Genomic DNA, 18,600 nt, shown 5'->3' on the forward strand with positions numbered 1-18,600 from the left:
ACAAAGCCTATTTTGTAATGACATGCTGACTATCTCCTGTAATTTAGTGAATACTGTCCTGAGAGTGAAAGACAATGCGGTCTGGGGCCAGCACGGTTACAGGTGTATCTGTCGTCCACCCTTGTGACTGCGTGGGTGCCTGGGAACCGCAGCGGCCACTACCTGGTATCACTGGACAAAATCATCCTGCATATCAGCAGCTTGGGAGGAGATCAAAATCCAAAACACGAAGTGTGGTTTCTACTGAGCACGACTGCTTTTGTACCATCGTAAAGTGGAAAAAACCCTAAATTGACCCATCATAAGTCAAGGACTGTCCGTTCTTTTTAGTTTGTCTAAAGAGCTGAACTTGTATTTAACATTAATTAATTTAAATTTAATTGCCACCTGTGAATAGTAGCTACGCTTGCAGAAAGCGCAGTTCTAGATAATGTGAGAGAAAGTAATTCTTAGTTCATACTCCCTGGGCTCCTCGAACTAAACCTCAAAGAGCAAAAACCCCAGAGATGAACCGTAAGCAGCTCTCAGAGTTATTAATATTTACTCCCCAGTGCCAGGCTTAAAAAAAAAAAGTGCATTTCTCCATTTGGTGCATTTGGCACTAAAATGCTTTGGCTCTCGATTGCGCTGCACATTAATTAGCTACATCGAGAGCAAACCCCAGATTGGCTGCTTCTTGCAGTGTCCATCCTGGGTATGCAGAAAGCCATCCATCAAGGATGTGGGGAGCCCGGGAAAAGTCCGCTCACAGCAATAAAACCACTTTGAACCAAATTCAGGAGACATTCTGCCTCTGATAAGAGTGTTCGGGAGATGCAGGATCAAAAAGTGAAATCAATTGAACTGAGGAGCAAAGAACCACGGAACGTGTTATTATTTTAAAGAAACTCATGTTGCTTTCAGAGAACATACAGTCAGACAGTGGAAGGGCAGAAGTCAGAAGAGCTGAATCCTGGGGTCGGCTCTGTTTCTCTGAAGCCATCCGACCCCTGAAATGCCGAGTCTCCTGAGAAACTCTGCCAAGACGTGCCTGGGGCTCTTCTGCACATTTCAGAGTCTGGAGTCTATCTTTGAGGATGGTTGGCCTCGACCAGGTGACCAGATACCCCTCTTACTCTTGTGAGGTCTGAAAGTGGCCAGAGTGAAGGGCCCGCAGACAGCCCAGGGATGCTCAGTCAGCCTGCTCAGCCCGGAGGTTTCCCAGTATCCTCGGCAGCGGCGACCGCTGTGGCTCCAGCACGGCAGGGCCCCCTCCTGGACAGGCAGGTGCTGGGAGGCTCCATGCATTGTCCAATGGTCAGTCAACGGAAAGGTGAGACATTTGGCCTCAAGGGTCCAGCTCCTTAAGGAAACGACCTACTAACTTACTAATATTCCAATTCTACTTACCAGCATCAGTTGAGGAAAAGAAATGGCTCCCTTGCCACAGATACTCTGTGGGCTTCGCCCCAGACACAGTACAGGAGGAGGAGATGTTTTAATGAAGATATGCTTAATTTCCTGAATAGATTAGTATGAGGTCAGGGGGATAAATACATTGAGTCTCTCATCAAGTCAATCTGCTGGGGGCTATTTTACTGCCTAAAGAAGAAAAACATCTGAAAAAACTTACATGACTGTCTTTTTGCTATATAGTAATTCACTGGAACATTCACCACCACGAAAAGAGGGCTCCTGATGGGACAAAGGGACACAAATGACTAACGGTAGCCTGACGGCTCATTCCACAAATCAAAGAGATCTTGTCAAAGAGCCCCAAGTCAAACCTCCAATTACGGGGAAATGTTCCAGGAAGCGTTCAGCCTGAACACCCAGAGACGCGGGACTTGACTCAGCAGCTGACGAGCCCAACCGGAGGCCTTGTTATAACAAAGAGATCAGAGGAACAAGCAAATGCGGGAACATCACAGGGCAGGAGCCACGGCTCAGAAAAGAAACCTTTGTCAAACACTGAGAAAGGAAGTGAGGACATTCTCTCCGCTTCCATCAGACACAATGGTGGACGGTGTACCTTAGGCCAATGCGGAAGTTCGCTGAAAGCATCACACAAATTAATCGTACATAATTGACATAGGAAATTACGTTCATCATTTGTATCGTCATAAGAATAAATCTGTGTTAACAAAAGCCTGTGAGAAGCATGGAGAAAAAACAGAGGAAAGGAAAGAAAGAAAGGTTAATATAAATCTAACCAAGTATTTAACCGGCAACATGCATATGTTAGTAGAAATGCAGTTGATGGAACAGAACTTCCTAAAACTCAGAAATGTGAGGCTTCACATCTGATTCAGCTAAGAAGAAATCTGATAGCCCCGTGGAAGCACTGATCTCCTTAAAAGAAGGGCAGTACCAGGGCTGGGGGCCCAAAGGGGGTCAAGTTTCATGAGGACTCAGTAAATGTCAGCAATACTTGCAAATGAGGAAGGCAGGTCAAGGTCTGAATGACGGAAGTGCCACTGGGAAGAAACCGACAATGCAGGGGTCCTGGGTTCAGGCTGGCAGGTTCCGCTGTATCTCTTTTTATTCGCTCACAAAAGGAGAACTCGATGAGAAACTTGAGCGCTCAAGCTGGGAGGGACCCCTGAATTCTCTTGTGGGGTTAGCAGGAAGGCAGGCCCAGTGGTCATGGGAGCTAGGGAGGTTCCCAGGAGCCTTCACATTAAATCAGGTGTGAAGAAACCAGAGAAGCTCAGTCTTTAAATAAGAAAGACAGGAGCCACTTGCCACCCGAAGCCAAACCTGGCCAGGAGGAAAGCTGTAAGGATGGGCCCCACTGAAGGCTGAAAGAAAACCATGATTCAGGCAAACAACGAGCAAAGTCGAAGACATGAGGAGGACACCCAGGTGTCTACCGCCCCGATTAAATATTGTACACATATTAAATGACACCGCATCCAGCATTTGTAACACGGACTATTATTTACCCTTGAAAGTTTCAATAACTGCATCTGCACTGCAAAAGGATGACGGGGTTGAAAAGCACACTCCGACCTTTATCAAAGCCCAGCACTTACCTGCTGGGGAGGAAATGACCACCCACGGCACTAGATTCGCACATTTAAATCTATAGAGTAGATGTACACCCACCCAAACTTGGCTTGACTGTCCTGCACTTTTCCCCCCCCATTTGTATCACAGGTCTACAGATGTGTGATGGAAAACAAAATTACTCCAGCGGAGGAAAACCGTTAAAGATGTACCTGAGCTCCAAAGATGTCTATTCTTCCTCGACGGCAGGCAGAGCCCGCGGTGGGCGTGGGGAGGCGGGGTAAGTGTGCGGTCTGGGAAGAGCCTTGCAGTGGGAAAGACGCAGAGCTGGGACTGCTCTGCCACCAACACATTCTTCACCTAGTGTAATAGACATGGCATTTCCCGGAATGTAACTATTGTGCACATTGAGGGAAGGTGATACTTTGGGGGGAAACTTTACCAAGAGTCTTCACCCATCTGGAAGAATCATGTCATCAACCCAAGCTGCTCTGGGTGTCGGAGTCAGTTTTAATCAGATTTTATCAGTCTGTGCTGGGCGCTGCATGGTTAGGTCGATGCTCACAGCCTCACACACCCCCCGACTTCACGTGTCTCCTACCCAGAGTGCTTACATATTGAGGTACTGATCACCTGTAAATTGCCTTCTTTTATCCCCCCACCCTCCCATACTGCATCAGGGCATTCAGAATTACATACATTGGTGACATATTACCTTTGCATAGTTCAAGGCATTACAAAGCACTTGTTACAAACAGGGGGTGCCAGGACTGAAGTTTTGCACCTGCTGGCCTAGCAGCCTGGACTCGGGCCAGTCTCTAGGCTCCTGGACCTCCTGTGCTACATGAATAAAGAGAGGTTTGGTTCCATGATGAAGCGACTGAGGGCAGGAGGCTGTCTGGGGCCGGGGATTTGGATGAACCACAGTCTGAGCGGGAACAGGCCAAGGGTAGTGGGTGCATCATAAGCCAACCTCCTTCCCCCGCCTGCACACCCCTTGCCCCATCTCACACACATCTGAGGTTACACCAGGAACTTCAGGGTGCACGTCGGCCTCTTGATCGCAACCGGGAGTTCCATCGGGAATTTCAACGATAAAAGGTGGTCAACACACTGAGTCCCACATTAAGCCATTGATTCCTTGAAGGAGGGGCCAACCATATATCATGGTAGCCCCGGAGGCCCACAGAGCACCAGCCCCCACTCCCCTCCAGCTGGACTCCCAGGGGACCACTCCTCTCTGTGCCACCAAAACGGAGACCAAGACGCACAGGGAGGAGGTAGGCGGGCGCTTCTGTGTAAAAGATCCTGCCTCATTAACAGGACTTTCAGAAGCTTCTCAGTTGTCACTTTCCCTCCTGTGTGTCCTTTCTTTTCTTCCCCAACTAAAGTCGGGGTTTATTCCCCCAAACAAAAGATTGAGGGTGAGGAAAGCGAGAAAGGAAAGACACAAGGATTTGCAGCAGGGAAGTGTGATGTAGCAGTGCCTGACCCTAAAAGGCTAAGTCTGTGTCAGCTTGCCTGTGTTAGCTGTGGCGTCCACACCTTAGCGTCACAACAGATGGGAAGTTAAAATGCGCAGAGCATTAAGGCAGAAACAGGTACCAACGACAGTGACTCTGACCCCACGGGCTCCTCCAGAGGTGACCAGTGACACACACAAGGACCCGGTGGCTCTCCTGAGGGCCCACCCAGAGCTCCCCGGGGCCCAGGGTCCCAGGCCTGCACTGTGCAGAGCTGGCCTCATTCCAGAGACCTCCATCCAGGCTCCACTCTTTCTCCCAACCCCGCCTACAACTGCGGAGCCCCGTCTCAGGCCTGAACGCTGTGTGCTCACAACACATCCTTTCCAAATGGGTCATGGATTTCTCTCTCCAGGCACATCTGCCTGCATAGAAATGGTTTCTGTGAACCACCTTGACCCCACTGAACACTGGGGCGATGCAAACGTGGCTTTCCAAGCCACCGCCCACAACAGTCTCACACTCACATCCAATGCTCCCCTCCCTGCTGGAGCCCACCTCCATGCTAGGACTGGAGGGGCTCGAGAAACAGCAAAGGGTCATGTGCTCCCTGCAACTCCAGTATGATGACAAGGCTCCTGTCTGACTTGGATTTGCATCGAACAGATCTCATGAGGATGCACCAAGGTTACTAGGAGAACCCTCCTATGTTCATCTGGAACGAATGCACACGTATACACGTGCACGTACACATGCTCGCACATGTGCACCACACACAAGTATACACGCCACCACACGCACGTGCACACAGATATCTGCACGTGCACACAACTATATACGCATATACACAAATACACATGCCGCCATGTGCACACAGATACCTACATACGCACACACGTACACACACACCGACAATCACAGATACGCACATGTACACGTCTCCCTTGACATGAAATAAGACTTTTGGCTGCTTTCTTCCCGGTGCTTTCTGCAGGGCTCCTGCGGTGCCCCCAAACCTGCCACGCCAGGCGCGGACCCGTCACTCACCTCTCCGCGTCGAAGTACGAGTCGATGTAGGAGTGCGGGGCTCCCGCCACCGCGAAGTTGCTACTCCCGGTGTCAACGAGTATCTGCAGCTTTTATTTTTTAGGGAAAAACACAGAAACCATCAGGTTACACTCCTGAATACTTCTTCTAAAAATGAAGTACCAAGAACAATTTACTACTTGGAAAAACTTCTATCGATCAGAAATTTATTGAAAAAACTGTTACAAAACTGAACCCTGAACACAGTCCATTAGGAAGTTCGCACAGGAGGGGGAACCAGTTTTGCCTCAGATACATGCCAAACCTTAAAAGAAGATAAATTCAGCGAAATAACTGGGGTTTCCTTTCTCAGTCCCTGGTACTTGGTAACAAGGCAAAGCCCCTTCCCACCCCAGACTGTGGCTGGGGTCGTCACTTGGCTGGTGGCCCTCCTCCTGCCTTTCCAGTGTCACTCAGAAATCCTCACTCAACAGTGCCTCCCCACCAGGACGCCTCCCCGGCCCCCTCCTGGCAGTTGGTAAGCACCTGGGGAACACCTGTCACAGGTATTTTTTTTCTTTTTAGTTTTAGTGAGTTATTTATATACAATAAAAATGCAAGATCTTGGATTTTCCACTGGGGAGTTTGGACATGGTGTTTTCCCAAACCAAAATACAACAATTCTGATTATTCCCAAAAGGTTCCCTTATGTCCGTTTCCAGTCAATCCCTCCTGTTCCTCAGAGGCAACCACTTTCTGACTTTCTATCTCCATGGACTGGTTTCACCAGTTCTTGAACATTATTTAAATGGAATCATGCGTGTTGGGTTTTTTTGGGGGGGTGGGGGCTGGTGAGGGGAGGGTCTGGCTTCTACTCAGTATGTCTTTGGGCTTTTCTCATGTTGTCCTGCGTACAGGTGCTCTTCACCGTTGAGTAGGGTTCCCCTGCAGGAATACCACGACTGGTCCATCCTTCTCTTGATGGGCATCTGGTGGCTTCCAGTTTTAGGCTGCTATGACTAAGGCTGCCATGGACCTTCTTGTGCAAGTCATTCTGTGGACGTAGTTTCCATTTCTCTTAGGTAAATACCTAACAGTGAAACTTGTTGGGTCCTGGGCTAGATGGATTTTTAATGTTTTCTAAAAAACTGCCAAGCAGACCTCCAAAGTAGAGGTACCACTGTACTCTCCCACAAGCATTTATCAATAGTCCATTTTATCCAATAGCTCCATGGTGCTATTAGTCTTTTATAGTACAGCCATGCTAGTGGGTGTGGCATGGTATCTCACTGGGGTTTTGATGTGCAGTTCCCTAGTGGCCAGTGAGACTGAGCTGTTGCAGCGCCTTTTAATTGTCTCACCCATCTTCCCCAGAAACAGTCGTGTCCATGGGGAGGTCCAGGCGTCTAGTATCCATCCTTCAATGCTCAGCCTCTACCCCAAGTCCAGACACATAGCCGACTGTTTACCAAATAAAGAAATCTTCTAGAAATAGACATAGAACACGAAAAATACAGCCCCAGAGATGGACACTCAAGGTTTCACGCAGGATAATCCCATCAACAGGGAAGCTGTAGTTTTTGTCAAGACCCGCAGGGGGGCCAAACCCAGTGTTCTCCAGCCTCCTCTGACTCAACCCATCAGCCGAATTTGACTCAGTCCCTCACTCCCTCCTCCTGGAAACGCGCTCTTCACTTTGGATCCCGGGACCCCTCGCTCTCCTAGTGCTCCTCCTCCACTTCTAACCACCCATCTCAGGCTCGTTGCTGGGGTTCCCATCTCCCCCACATGCTGCAGCTTCCCGGGGGTTCAGCTCTGGCACCACTTCTGGGCTCCAGCCTCACTCCCTCTCTCGGTGACCCCATCGAGTCTCACAGCCTTAAGCACCTTCCATGTGCCCACGACTTCCCCAAGCTTCATCTCCAACCCAGGCCTCCCCTCTAAGCTCCAGGCTTTTCCTACTCAACACCCCCACCTGGATGTCGAATAGCCATCTGTTACGGGTTCAGTTGTGTCCCCAGAAAGATATGTTGAAGTCCTAAATGCCCAGGACCTCATCAGGTGACCTGACTTGGAAGCAGGGGTTTTGTAGATGTCTTCGAGCTCAGATGAGCTTAGAGGCCGGGTCCTAATCCAACATGACCCATGTCCTTAGAAGAAGAGGCACAAGCCACGCAAAGACCAGACGCCCAGGGAGAAGGCCACCGGACGACAGAGGCAGCGATGGGCGCGATGGGAGATGCAGCTGCCGGCTAAGGACCGCAAGGGTGACCGGCCATCCCCAGAAGCTGGAAGAGGCAGGAAGGATTCTAATCAGAGTCTCAGAGGGAGTGTGGCCCCACTGACACCCCGATTCCAGACTTCTGGCCTCCCAAATTCCTGTGAGAGAAGGAATTTGTACTCTTTCAGACCAGTTCGTGGTACTTTGTTTCAGCAGGAAACAAATACACCCTCTCAAGTCCGATACATCCAGAACTGAACTCCCAGCTCCAAAACCTGTTGCGCCCACAGATGTCCCCATCTCAGTGGACGGCGGCTTTGTCACGTCGGCTCAGGGCAAACAGCTTGGCCTCGCCTGCCATGCTTCCCTCTCCCCTGTGAACAGCTGAGCCTGAGTTCAGTAACACGGCTACGTGTTTTTCTTAATCCAGTGACGCCCTGTGTCACATTTTCTGCTTTACTCCTGCCACGTAGTTTTCTGGGGGCCTCATGGGCAGGGATGATTGATCACCTCACTGGCCACTGGTGATTGATTTAACCTCCAACGGCTCTCCCCTCCCTGGGAATGAAGCTGGAAGGGCCCGATCTCTAGTCTCAGGGTTGGTTCCCCATCCTTAGGGCCTTTCCAAAAGCCAGCTCGTTGGCATAACTCAGGGCTGCCAGGAAGGGGCTTTTTCTGAATAACAAAAGACCTTTATCACTCTTGTTGCTGAGGAACTTCCAAGGGTTTCAGGAGCCCTATGCCCGGAGTGGGGATGAAGATCAAATATAGATTTCTTTGTATAAAGATGTATTTGTTCATATAAGTCACAACATCACACAGGGGTGATGGGAAACCAGCAAGGTCCAGAACCTCACCCATCGTTTAAGTAAAGTTCCAAAACGCTGTGTGTCAAGCCTGAGGCTGCTGTCCTGCCAGCAGACAGAGTCCCAGCTGACCTGATAATCCATGTGACTCACAGGGCCCTGCGTCCTCAGCCCGGTTTCCATGTCCTGGATTTAAATGGTTCCTGAAGGCAAGATGAGCTTTCAAAGTTGCTTGGGTGAAAATAGTAGAGAGGTGAAGAAGAAAGGGAAAAAAAACAACAGAATTCCTTCATGGGGCAAGTCAGGAAATTTCGAACCTTTAAAAGAAGTGTGTGAAACAATCGGATAAGACACATCAGCCCCGCCCCCCCCCCAAAGATACCCGATTGCATAACGGTGAGAAATACTTTTTCTCAGTCATTGAAAGTCACGAATAATAAAAGCTGCAGATCCTGCACAAGGACGCCATGCTGCTTTTACAAGCCTTTCCGGGGTCTCACTGGGAGACAGCCCAGCAGGATGCGTGTGGAAAGGCCAGGCCTCCTGGCAGCCCGGGCTCCCAGCTAGCGCTCCACATACTGGAGGCTGCTGCACAGCCAGTCACGGGCAAGGCAAACAGGACTCCTTTCCTGGGGATAATGGCTCCGGTGACCAGGGACTTTCTCTGCAAGCATTTCCTCGGGGTGGAATTCCACCCACCGCCTCCACATCACAGCAGGACCCAGTCCCCTTACACACCCCTGTCCTCACTTCTGCCACACTGCACATCGTGCCCCCTCACAGAGGCAGGCGACACAAAACAAAGTCACACCAAAACACAGACGGCATTCTTTGACACAGAGGACTTCTAAGTGCCCAGGCATTCGGCACCAGCAGACTTCTCCAGCTGTTTCAACAGAAATCAGCTTTCAAGAAGATTCAATTCGGAGTCATGGCTTGGCCAAGCTGGTCCCCACCCCGGCTCTTCCTAGAGCATATGATTAGAGGAGAGAGATGGCCCCATAAACGAAGCAGCCGCAGAGTTGGGCAAGGAATGGATTTCCAGGGAGCAGTAAAGCCTCTGAGTTGGGCTTCAGGTAACGAACGTCTGAGCTGCAAACGAGCCAACAGTTTTTTCTGTGTGATGACCTGGAAACAGACATTTCTCACGTTGACTTCTTGCCAGGGCCACAGCTTCCCTTTTGCAAGTCCTAGTCTCAACCACAATGGGAAAAAAAATGCAGTTACTTGTCCTATAAACTTTACAGGATCCACCCTGAAGCCAGTGACATGTGAAGGCTCAGAGCGCAGGCGCCTCCTGGCCACCTCGCCCTGCTCCACATGCACAATATCACCTGCTGAGTCCTTTACCCTGGGGATTTCCAACATCATCTCCTGCCTCCTCGGGTTCCACTCCAGGCAGACACAACAGTCCAACCCTGGAGGACATCGTTCAGCCCCATAAAGGGACACTGAAAATACATACATAGTCTCGAATTCGGGAAATGTTTTGCACTTTCGAAACCCAACTGAAAATGACTCAGAAGCGTGTAAGGAACAGCATCCTCGCTTGACAACAAGAAATGCAGAAATGCCGGGGTGGGGGGTGTGGAAGCCCCACTTCCTTCCCAACACCAAGCAGCCCACAGAGCCAAGAACCCAGCAGCGAAGTACGAAGTGCCTACCTGCCTGTCCTCAAAAGCTACCCATGATCCAAACCATAAGACCTACAGAGGTTTGGAATCACAGGAGTTGATGGGACACATTTACTGTCCACTTTTTAAAAACAGCAAAACCCAAACACTCTTCCTGGAGCTACTGCTTCTTCACAGCCGAGCATCAGTGGGCTTGCCTCATCTCAATTCTTGCCTTTCTCTCCACAGTCTGCTGACAGGCGGCTTCTGCCTCACCCCTCCAGGGCCGGCCAAGCCCACCAAGGACCTCCGTGCTTTTAACCCATGGTCACTTGCGAACGCTCTGCTATGTGGTCTGGCCTGCACGCAGCACCGTCCACCACTGACCAGTCCCTCCTGGAAGCTTCAGAAGCTCCTGGTTTTCTCGCCACGGCCCCTCCTTCTCAGTCTCTGTTGCAGACACCTCCTTCCTCTAACTGTGCTCTTGGAAACACCTAACAGGCTGTTCCTGAGAATCCCACGTCCCCAGCCTGATGCATCATTTTCACACTGGAGCCTTTCTTCTCCCTAGAACACCCCAGCACAGGGCACCGCCGTGAGAGCAGGGTGGGGTGGGGGGAACATGGAGTTATGGGCCTCACCCATCAGTACCTTGGACAGCGCCCAAGGCAGTCGCCGAGTAAAGGGGAAAGCTGGGACTAAGAGACTTGCACCGAAGGTGGATTAACAGGAGAGACGCATGTTCCAGGGAAACAGAATGTGTTTATTCACTTATAAAAGCAACCTGCACGGTACACCAACCAATTATACTCATAACTTGGAGACGGCAAAAGACCTTAGATGATCGCTTCCGGAGGACAAGAAGGACAATGTGTGGAAATTCTATTATCCTTCAAACGAAGACTTTCTTCTTTGAAAGATGCCTCTTTGATAATACTCTCCAATTCCAGCAGTCCCACTCAAACTTGCAGAATGGGATTTTATAAAATAATCACGAAACGAGGACAGCCGTTACACACAAATTACTAGTGAGTGGGAACCAGATACCTTTCAAAGATGAACAGCTGTATCTCCGTGTCAGGAGGGCAGTCCTGTCTTCATGTCACCATGGCTCTTCACTTTGCTGAGCAGTGACGGAGCGTGCGGCGTCTGGGACCAAGTGGCGGTCCACCGCGCCCGAGCCTGTGCGGGGCAGTCCTTCTCCTGCCCTGCCTCTCTGCTCCCTCATCTAGGAAGCAGGTAACTGACCTACATGCAACTTTCAGCGGGAGGCAGGGAAACCTGAGGTCAGCTGTTGACATAAACTCCATAACAATCCCAATGGCTGATTCTGGAGCAATTCGAATCTAAGAGATTCTCCAGGAAAATTCCTTCAGGAACATTCTTGGGGACGGTCAAGACTTCACCACCATGCCTTGCTCTGCCTGGACAAAGCTTACTTGTTTTTAAAGTGGCCCACCTTGTGGGGTTTCATGTTCCTCGTTTTGTTTTGACATAATTGGAAGCCACCTCTCACGCTGTCTGCCAGGCAGCAGAGGGTAAGTACAAACCACACACGCTGCTGTCTTTGAGACCCAGGCTGTCTCACGCCCTCCAAAGGCCTTTCATCTTCAGCCCTGATTCATTCTTCTCCCCTGACAGTCGTGCCCTGAGTTTTGGCCCCTTGGTTGCCTGATATCTTTTCTGGCCTCTCATTTCTCCAAAGTGCACATCTTTCCTCTCAATGAGCTTGTAAGTTGCTTGAGAGCAAACCATTTTTTCTTAGTCTCTTTAGGACTGTCTCCATTAATGACTGCCTCTAATAGGAATTCGCTAATCACCATAAGGTGGGGAAGAAGCAGGCATGAGCTCCGCCCAGGCGTGGAAAGCTGACAAAGGCGGCCAACCTGCCAATAAGCTGGAGTTCACCCAGCCAAACTCCTGCTACGGTTGTGCACAGACTTCATTTAGCTTTTCTAGACTTGGCGAGGGTGGCTAACTTAACTTCCCAGCTGCTGTCTCCAACAGTCACAGGCTTCCTCTTAGATATCCAAAGCTAACCAGAGTTAGGAGGGAGGGGATGAGCAGGGTGCCCCCCACATGCCTGGCACTCACGCCAGCTGCGGGGGCTCTCCCAGCATCCAGGGCAGGCCTGAAGGGCCAGGGAGTGAGCACTCGCTCCTGGGAACAGCCCTGAACCCCCCCACATGACAGCTGATGGATGAAGGCTTCCACCTCCTTGATCCCCAGGTGGACAGCCCTGCACTGCCTCCCAGGAGGCCCCATAGGAGGCCCTGAATTAGCCTTCTCCTCCTTGCTGCCTCACTGCCCCGTCCCCACCAGTGTCTCAGGGTAGAGAGGAACAAGGGAAGGCTGGCTCACACAGACCTTGCCTAATGCCCCGCAGAGTCCAACATCCCTCGAACAAGCTACCACACCACAGCCTCGCCACCCAGTTGACACTTAGTGCACACCTCCCGCTGTCCCTCCTAAACTCTGCATTGGGCAACAGCCCCACAGAAAGCCACTTGCTAATTGCCGGACTAAGGTAAAAGGTTGTATGAAAGGGCAGCACTGTTTAGGCATCCAGTCAGGGACAGCAGCCTGAGATGTCTCAGATATCACTGCCTCTTTTTCAGCAGGTTAATAGATAGGAAAATTAGCAGATCATTTAAATAACAGCTCGTTTAACACAACGATTCCTAATTACATTAGCAGCCCATCTGCTGAAGTCTGCCGGCAAGCGGAGCCCCCAGCAGCGGGATCCTCCCCGGCCCAGCTGCACGGGGCTGTTTGCCCACAGTTACCACATGTGATGCAGGCACTGATCCTGTTAATCAGGTTTGCTCAGCGCTTCGATGGTGGAAATGAATCTCATTTACTTAAACACGTCTTGTTGAAGGAAGTGAAAATAATTGCCACACGCCATTTCTCCACGTTCTAAAATTAAGGTTGTTTTTATAGAGAAGGAAGAAAAAAAAATCATTTTGCAAGGGCTCCGCTTAACCCAAACAGCTGTTACAGAAGTCAGCGACAGGGGCTTAATTACACACCGTTCAGGGGCGGGGTGGAGGGGGTGTATGCGTGTGCGTGTGTGAGTGCGTGTGTGTGTGCATGCATGTGTGCACATGGGCTTCCCTCTTACAGACGGGGCTCTTACTAGAAAAACACAGTCCAGAGACCCGCAGATTCCCTGGCTCCTGGGAAGACCGCAGCTGCCAAGCGGCTGCTGGAGAGAGGACGGGCACCAGCTTGGCTGCCTGACCCGAACGTGGTGACGGCTTTCCTGAACGCTTAGGGCTTGGCAGGTTAGGACTGGCTGGGGAGGTTGGGGGTGTAGGAGGGCTGGTGTGGGTGTCTCTGTTTTAGAAAACTAAAAGTCACCCTGAAATCAATCCTTCTGGACATGGGAGCTGCCACTACCTTTGCAGCTGACACCTGTCACTGGGGTAACAGGCCAGTTACTGGAGGTAGGGGTGGCCCCCGTCTGAGTTGTCAAACTTTTCAAACAACCCATCCCTCTTAGGATGAACGGAGAGGCTGGATCTCTGAGGTGGGGGAGGCTTTATCACAGACCCACGGCTGATGCCCTTAAATGTGCTGTGACCATGTCTCTTCACAGGAGGCTGGTTTCAAGTTCATTTCCTACCTGTGGTCCCAGGACACACCCTGTACTTTCTCCAAAGCAGAGGAGCATGAAAAAAGGAAGGTTTTTGCGTCTCTTAGACCTGGATTTGAACTTTGGCTTAGCCTCCTACCCGCTGTGGAAGCGGCGTAAAGCACCATTTCTGAGCCTCGGTGTAAGGGAGGGTGGTCCCTGGGGGGGGGGGCCGCCAAGAGTGCCACTTTGAGGGGTCCAGGAGATGATGTATGTGTGATGCACCCAAAGTGGTTCCTGGCACCTCGGGGTGGTTCAATTTCTCAGACAGGGGCAATGTGACGTTTCTTCTCGCTGCGGGGCTGACATCTCAGATACCTCACTGCGCCAAACACGACACGCATCGGATTCCCCAGCAGACTTTCACTGCAAGTCTCCGCACTGCAGCTAGTCTGGACGCAGCCCAGAAGTGATGTGCACACGCTCCAGAATGGACACTGTGTATTTAGCGGTCAGTCCCCTGGTGCACAGCGGATGGTCCTGCGGCAGGTGATGGACGTGACCGCGTGTCAGCAGCACCGGCAGCAGCTGGGACAAGGCAGGGATCTGCCCAGGGGTGCTCAGATACAAGGCCACAAATGCTGTTTTCACTAGGCTGGCCTTTTCTTCCTCACCCTGGTGAGCAGCATCCCCACCCCCAATGCCCAAGCTCCCTCGTTCCCTTCCCGTGCTCTCTGCCTCCACTTGCAGGAGTCTGTGTGTCCTATCAATCTACTTCCAGAATATTCCTGGAGCTGGCTGTGTTCCTCTCTCTCCCCTTCCACCTCCTTGGATCACCCCAGTGATCTTCATGTGGCTAGCTCTGAGCGCAGTGCCTGGCACAGTGAGTGCTCCGTAAAGGTTGTTGAATGAATGAGTGAATGAATGGTGCCCAACATCACTGAGGCCATCCTGTCCCAGGAGACTCAAGTCCAGTCAGTGTCAGCTTTCTGGCTGGCTTTTCTCAGGGTCCAAGCCTTCCCGGGGCTTTGGTGAGCTCCAAGGTCTCCCAAGCGCAGCGTCTCCTAAGCTCTGAGGACAATTTTGAACAGTGTGGTAACGGCATCAGAGTGCACCTGAGAAAGACGAGAAGACCGTCCTCTAAACCCACCGCCTGATGAAGCTGCATCTGTAAACTCTCCAGCTCTGGGTCACATCCTCGCAAGTGAGTACCAACCCCGGGCTTTTTCACGTAATAGTCGGAAGCTCCAGGCATCCGTTTAGGCTGCTGGGAATCAGAGGCGACACCCGCACACAAGTCTAGGTGTGACGACGCAGCCGGGCTGCTCCTGGACCAGCAGAGGCAGGGTCAGAACCCGTGCCACTTCACCCCTGGGCTCAGAGCTGAGTCCCCAGCATCGCAGGTGAAGAAGGCGCCTGGTTGTTTGCCAAGAGGCTACACGGGGTGGCACTGTCTCCAGGGATCACAACAGCCAGCGCCTGGTTCTCTGCCTCTTGGACGGAGAAGCCAAGGATGGACTGAGAGGGGAGCCACTGTAAGCCGCCTCACGTCCACCAAGCTTCTGGAAGTGAGAGTCGGAAGCCAGAAAGTCCCTGTAAGTTTACAAGGGGATATTCAGAGACAGGTGGGCTGGGTGCTTCTGTCTGCTTTGCCAGCCCCTCTGTCTCTGGAGGCAAACTCGGGAGGGGGGTAGGGATGGGGAGAAAGAATGCAAGGGACAGCTTTTCTATGGAGGATGCCAAGGCCCCAGGGACCTCCCTGGGCTGCAGAGCTTCCCTCAGCCTCTGAGGCTACACAATCTACCTGCTGGCAGAATGCAGCCCCACTGATTGAAGAGTGAAGATGGATATTTAAACAGACGTGGCTTGGGAGTCACAAGGCTGGACCTCATCACTGCCAGTAAAACGAATGATCCTTTTTCCCACTGAAAGGAAAGTGCAAGCTGAACTGCTTCTCAGAAAACACTACTAAAAAAGGACAGAAGCAGGCCTGTCCCACATTCTGGTGATGGGGCGGGGAGGGGCCAAGTAGGGAAGTGTCTGTCAACAGAGGGGAAAGCTAAACTTTTCCTCCCCGAAGGGTTAACTAAGGCTGCCCCCCAAAGCCCATCACACATTTCCAGGGATTTGAGAAGACATCATTTTAGCTAGAAATTGGTTCTTTCTGCACATTTTCCAAAGGACTTTAAATAGATTCTCATCAAAGGTGTAATGTCTTAACTCTTAAGACGTTTCTGGAGTTTCACGAAATTTTCTCTTTTGCTCAAGAGTTGATAACTGCAAACAGAAAGTCATTTCAGATCTGAACTTTCAGAAAAAAAAAGACACAGGATTAACTTCATCCTGGTTCCCAACATTCAAATATTGTTAGAATTTTCAGTAATATTAAAAAAAAAACAACGAAGATACAGCATGCAGTCGCTGGAGCAACAGGTAAGATTTTCAAGTTACTATTATTATAAAATGGCTACTCCTCGGTATGATTCCAGGTGTTCAAACTCATTTTTTAACGGTAGTAAAACACGTATAATGTGAAATATCCCATCTTAACCAACTTTTAGTGTACAGTTCGGCAGCATTAAGATGCTCACATTGTTGCTGATATCACCACCATCCAGCTCCAGAACTTTCCATCATCTCAAGCAGACACTCTACCCACTAAACAGCTAACTCCCTGTTTCCCACTCTCCCAGCCCCCAGAAACCACCTTTCTACTTTCTCTCTGTTAATTTGACTCCTCTCAGGACCTCTCTTAGGTGGAATCCAGTATTTGTCCTTTTGCGACTGGCTTATTTCACTTAGCATAATGTCCTCAAGGTTCATGCAAGTTGTGGCATGAGTCAGAACGTCCTTCCCTTTTAAGGTTGAATAATATTCCATTGTATGCATAGTCCACGTTTTTTTTTTTTTTTTTTTGGCCTTTTATCCATCAGTGGACACTTGGGTTACTTCCACCCTTTGGCTATTGTGAATAATGCAGCCGTGAACAGAGGTATATAAATATCTCTTTGAAATCCTGTTTGGATTCTCTTGGGAAGATTCAGTTTTCAATAAATACTTGGTAAGCAGCTACCATGTGCCTGGGCCATGGAGACAGAAGGGGCCCCTCATGGAATTCACCACCTCACGTCCAGACCACAGATTGGCCTTTTCTTCAATGATAGTTTTCAGTCTCTGTTGAATTGGCTATAGGACTAAGTCACAAGTAACCATAACTTATTTGAGGTTTTCCTTCTGAATTTAAAGTTTAATTTCTAAGCCCATTCCCACACCAATCAACACACTGAAAAGTAACTCCCTCTGTTTACGATGATGTTTGTCAAGGTTCTATAATCGATTTTAATACTGTGTAAACACAAAAGGATGAGGAAAGTAAATTTCCTAAAGGGTGATGGACTGCCAGTCACACAGCCCATGATTGTGGATGGAGCACACAGATGGCTAAATCATGACCTCACTGTACGTGACACTGACCCGCCAAAGGCCTTGTGAGGTTGGTCTGCTGGAGTTTATATGAAATAAACTCCGTGTACATGTAGGGAAAATACACGTACAACACTATCATTAAGTGCTTTGAAAGCAGAAAATGTGATTTAAGCCCCAAGTACCACGAGGGTGCAGACACCTTCTGACGCAGTGATGGCTGCACGCGGCCATGTCGCTGGTGATGACTGATGACCTAACACATCCGCATGCATCTCTGTGTGGAGGCTGTGACCTCGCCTTCACAGCGACCTCTTCTTAAAATCTAAAATGGTATCTCCACGTTACAGAACCTCTTCACAGACTCATCCGGTCCACCCAAACTTGGAAAGTAAGACACAAAAAAGCCATTGTTTTCAGATCTGCTACCCTTTTCAGCCCAGCCATTTACGAAACAGGCTATTTCTGTGTGGTCTGTAAAGACTTTGATGTTTTTTTCTTATTAAACACATGAGGGAAAAAAAGGTTTTAATAGGCATATAGCGATCAAAGATATCATTCTCTGCTAAAAAGATTTTTTAAAGGCCTTCCAAGTAAATTCCTCTTAGGAAAGACATTAACTCTCCGCTGATCTCCGCATATTTACGGTGTCCAGGTATGTTGAATGTATGCTTGCCCAGGAGAGAAATGACAGAGGCGTCCTCTGTGGTGCCCATGCCAGCACAACACAGATGTTTTCCTAATTAGGGTGTAGAACCGTCACATGGAAATCTTCCAGAACATTTCAGGGATGGGAAAAACTAAGACAAAACTGCAACATATTAACCTTGGCAAAATCTCCACCACACTCGAGAGCTCTTGTGTAACATCATTAAATACGACCAAGGACCGACACAAAGTAGAGGCAGCTCCACCTCCTCCCAAGTCCAACCTCTTCCATGGGCACTGGACCCAGCCCACCACCCTCTCAGGACACCACAGCCCCAAGTGCCCCGTCTCCCCTCTGCGTCATCAGTTTTCCCTCCTCTACCAGCACCCCCCCACCTGCTGACAAGCAGGTTGTTACATTTCCCATCTTAAGAAAGACAAGGCGCAAGTTTCTTCATCCCACGTCTTCCTCCCACCCCGGCCCCTTTTCTCTGCACTCCTGTTACAATAAAGCCCCTAAAAGAGTTGACTGCTCTCAGTCTCCAAATCCTCCCTTGTTTGCACTTGAACTCACCACCCCTGTGGAAACAGCTCTGCTCTACGCCAACCATGATCCTCATGTGCCTGAGCTGACCATCAGCTGACCCGTTGTGGGATCTGGTACTGATGACAACTGGGCTTCCAGCCATACCTCCTTCTAGCCTCCTCTCATCTGATTCCTCCTCCCCTCCCCGACCTCGGAGCTTTGGAGTATCTCAGCAAACTCGTCCTTGGAGCCCACCACCTCCTCTGTCTAGACCCACCCCACGGGGATTGCATCCAGTCTCACGACTTT

General features: G+C 50.2%; 1 protein-coding gene across 1 annotated transcript in view; it reads right to left on the reverse strand.

The window, feature by feature from the left end:
• Nucleotides 1–18,600, reverse strand: part of BACE2 (beta-secretase 2) — an 82,260-nt gene that overhangs the window by 42,912 nt on the left and 20,748 nt on the right. The window contains exon 2 of the mRNA XM_074352071.1: nt 5,499–5,587. Within this exon, the coding sequence (XP_074208172.1) occupies nt 5,499–5,587 (89 nt within the window). The remainder of the gene's footprint in view (nt 1–5,498; nt 5,588–18,600) is intronic.

The sequence above is a fragment of the Camelus bactrianus genome, chromosome 1 (assembly GCF_048773025.1).
Source record: "Camelus bactrianus isolate YW-2024 breed Bactrian camel chromosome 1, ASM4877302v1, whole genome shotgun sequence".
NCBI classification, from domain to species: Eukaryota; Metazoa; Chordata; class Mammalia; order Artiodactyla; family Camelidae; genus Camelus; species Camelus bactrianus.